Source organism: Morone saxatilis, unplaced genomic scaffold (genome assembly GCF_004916995.1).
Source record: "Morone saxatilis isolate NCDOM2014 unplaced genomic scaffold, NCSU_SB_2.0 Contig1, whole genome shotgun sequence".
Taxonomy (NCBI): domain Eukaryota; kingdom Metazoa; phylum Chordata; class Actinopteri; family Moronidae; genus Morone; species Morone saxatilis.
This window is the reverse complement of record NW_023339651.1, coordinates 21,310,128-21,313,352: the sequence shown is the minus strand read 5'-3', so window position 1 is coordinate 21,313,352 and position 3,225 is coordinate 21,310,128. Positions and strand designations below refer to the sequence as shown.

The following is a 3,225-nucleotide window of genomic DNA, read 5'->3' as shown; positions in this document are numbered from 1 at the left end:
AACGCCGCCATCTTGTGGCTCCACCTGTGTAGTACGGTGTAAGAACAACAATAGCGGCTTAGTAGGAAGGAAATTAGATCCATTTAAACTGGACTAAAACAACAGGCGCCCAAACGGAACTGCTGGAGAAAATGTCACTGTTTGGAGGTCTTTAACATTTTTACTCAGTGCTGTTTGTTTTCTACAACCATCGCCAGGAAACTCCGCTGTGTTACGACAAGACGATTTGTCAAAGATTATGTTTTTTTGTTTGCAGCCTTCAGGAAGGACACCGTGCAATGCAACAACACCGTGTATAACATGTGATATAACGGCTTGGAGCATTTCTGTCTTGAGTGTACAGTTTTGCATTTTGGCGCAGTCTATTTGATATAACGTTAGCGAGTGGGAACAAAATGGAGGGTAAAAAGCTGCTGTTAAGTTGCGCTTAGCTTAGATTGCGTGTACACCGCGGTTTCCAACCTGAATGATCTGTTTGCAGGATATATTTGCTGGGCAGAAAGAAAGAGAAACGGCCAGAGCGATTTTTGAAGGGCAGGGACAGTGACGAGAGCCGTGTAAGGAATACAGACACGTTACTTTTGTAACGTCTTTACGTTACTTCCTACAAAGTCCCAGACTGTAACGTTGTCCGGTATGTGCACAATACACATTGTTTGTTTAGTCATATGAAACACCTAGAGCTACTTGCAAAGTAAAATAGTACAAGAGTGACCTGATATCACACAATGACCGACTCCGGAGACACAGCCAGTGTTCCCGGCTGCTCCGGCCTCAGCAGCGGGGCGGGGCTGAGTTTCACCGCGGGCAGTGGACTCCCAGGCCGCCTCAGGACTAGTCTGTCCTCCCCCACTGCACCTGGAAGACTGACGTCCCTCAGAACCAGGGATCTGACACTGGGGGGAGCCCTCAAAAAACCAAAGGTAATGAATGACACAACAAAGGGCTGGACGTTTGAATATGACTACATGAGATTCAAGCACCAATCATTTTCAGTATTAAATTCATTTTAAGTTAAGGACAGTTTTGAACTGGCTCACTGTATATTGTAAACCTAACTTTGAAAGCTCCCTTGCTGCCCAAGAGTAGTTATTTGAACAACCCCAGTAATATAGTTGTTGTCTGTTCCACAGTTACATTCATGTTGCCTTTTTGTCTAACTTAACATAACTTACATATCACCATATACTGACATTTTAGGGGCATTTTACACACAAAACAATACATTGCAACACCTAAGTGTCAAGGAATAATAATAATAAACTTGTTTATGATGTTTCTAAAGCACAATTAATGCATGAATGCAATAATAATAAAATACTGAAGACAAATAAGGCCATAATAGTTTTATTCTTTCTTGCTGGATTCAGAAAATAATGTATAACTTTCTCCACTGTGAGAAAACACCTTCCCTTCCTTCACAGGGAGGTCAGGGGTCAGCTCCAGGGTCTCAGTAAAAAACTGTTATTTGGTTTTAATGGCTGCCTTAATTAGGGATGCACTGATTAAGAAATCCTGGATTAGGATACCGATGTTTAAAATAACAATTTGGCCTATAGTGAGTGTTTTTCGTTGTTATTTATTTTCACTTTTGTGCCTATCTATCTACAAAGATAAGTATCTCTGCCTTGTTGCAGCTCAGTCTATTTTAGGGCATTTTGTTAAAAACATCATATTGCAATTGCTTTGACAGATATTGTGATTAGCGATTCATAAATAGGGTGGGAATCATTTGAAATTGATGTGACGAAGCACTTTGTAACCTTGTTTAGACAAGTGGCATGCAAATAAACTTTGCAAAGGGGTGTTTGTAACAAACAAACAAACATGTTTGTAGACCAGCGCATCTCTTCAGCACTACAGTACTTAATTATTAATGCTGTTTGTCACACATGTTACCTTTATCAAAAAAATTGCACCTCTTACAATTTGACTTAGCCATAATGCAATTTGGATAATATTCCGATTAATTGTGCAGCTCAGTCTATTTCTCTTCTGTTCCAAGATGTGACACACAGAGCTGAACAGCCGCTCAGTGTCTGTGCTGCTGCATTGAGCACATCAGTAGGTGTTTGCATGCAGTTTGTGCTAGTGATGGAAATGGAGATTATTTCTCCAATATCCAACTTGGAAATAACCAACACAACATTTAGCCAGTGTAAAACTGATGCAACACAACAAATAAACATCGGTCACTGGTATACAGTAGGTGAATGCCATCTTATTTCCTCATAGATACCAATGTTGGGCACATAAATCAGTGCAACTCTAGCGTTAATGCAGGGGCTAATAGGACCGTCACAATTAAAACATTTGTTGCTGCTCATTTTACTGCTCATCAGTATCATCACTAGCAAAATAAAGATTAGAGTCCTGAAATATTGAGTCTGGCAGCTAGAAAAGAATTCATAGCATATTAAATATATCAATGTATTTGTAGGGTTGGAATGGTATGAGATTTTTACGGTACAATAACTGTCTTAGATAATGTTATGGTTTCACACTATATAAGGTATACGCTATTACACAATTATTATCAAGTTACCGCTTACGAATAAATACTTGGTATTAACATTATTTTGTATTTATCTCCGTTCTCTTTTTCTTCCCCAAAGAAAACCTTTGAGCCAAATGTCCATGCTGTGAGGAAAAGCAAAGATGAGTGAGTAAACATACATAAAGTTTTAAGCATAGCATATAACGTGCTGTCAGTATGTCATTCTTAGTGATTATGAACATTCTGGCCGATTCTTCCCCAGATTAAAGGAAGAAGTCCGCGTGGCTCCAAAAAAGGAGAGGCGAGAGAGGGATGAGAGGAGGAGAGAGAACAGAGGGAGGAGGAGAGAGAGGCCTCAGACCATCCAGTCACACTCTATCTTTGAACAGGGTCCTGCTGACACCGTACGCAAAACAGGTTCACAACCTCTATTTTCTAGTGGAATTTAAGCACGCACACTACAGATGCATTAAGGGTGCACAATCAACCCGCCTCTATGTTCAGGCTGGCGTGGTGCTTCAGACCTGCATGACTCCACCAGCTCTCCTGTGTGTAAACTGCTGAAGAAAGAGAGGAAAGAGTCAAAGGAGGATGAAGATGAGATACTCTGTAAACTACAGAGGGATGATGTGAGTACTTCCTGGAAGTCCCCTCCAGTCAGAGATCAGTGTGCTGTTTGAATGCTGTCTGTGCAGAGTTTGACTCTAGAAGGATGTTTTCACATTTAT

At 40.6% G+C, this 3,225-nt stretch overlaps 1 protein-coding gene across 2 annotated transcripts; it reads left to right on the top strand.

Annotated features, from left to right (window-relative positions):
* On the top strand, positions 1 to 3,211 carry LOC118328893 (DNA-directed RNA polymerase III subunit RPC4-like). Of its 2 annotated transcripts, none has more exons than XM_035662824.1 (4): positions 1 to 923; positions 2,616 to 2,662; positions 2,760 to 2,914; positions 3,002 to 3,211. In XM_035662824.1, exons 1-4 carry the CDS (start codon positions 729 to 731, stop codon positions 3,175 to 3,177), a joined length of 573 nt encoding a protein of 190 aa, XP_035518717.1. In that variant the 5' UTR covers positions 1 to 728; the 3' UTR covers positions 3,178 to 3,211. The 2 variants fall into 2 exon arrangements, with proteins under 2 accessions (XP_035518717.1, XP_035518725.1); XM_035662832.1 differs by having other exon boundaries at positions 2,760 to 2,901; positions 3,002 to 3,191.
* The last annotated feature ends 14 nt before the right edge of the window (positions 3,212 to 3,225 follow it).

What these genes read in the sequence shown, in the direction of transcription:
- LOC118328893 (XM_035662824.1), top strand. Translation starts at nt 729, where the DNA reads ATGACCGACTCCGGAGACACAGCCAGTGTTCCCGGCTGCTCCGGCCTC. An exon ending in GAGCCCTCAAAAAACCAAAG is followed by an intron (nt 924 to 2,615) that starts GTAATGAATGAC and finishes TCTTCCCCAAAG; the next exon opens with AAAACCTTTGAGCCAAATGT. An exon ending in TGACACCGTACGCAAAACAG is followed by an intron (nt 2,915 to 3,001) that starts GTTCACAACCTC and finishes CTCTATGTTCAG; the next exon opens with GCTGGCGTGGTGCTTCAGAC.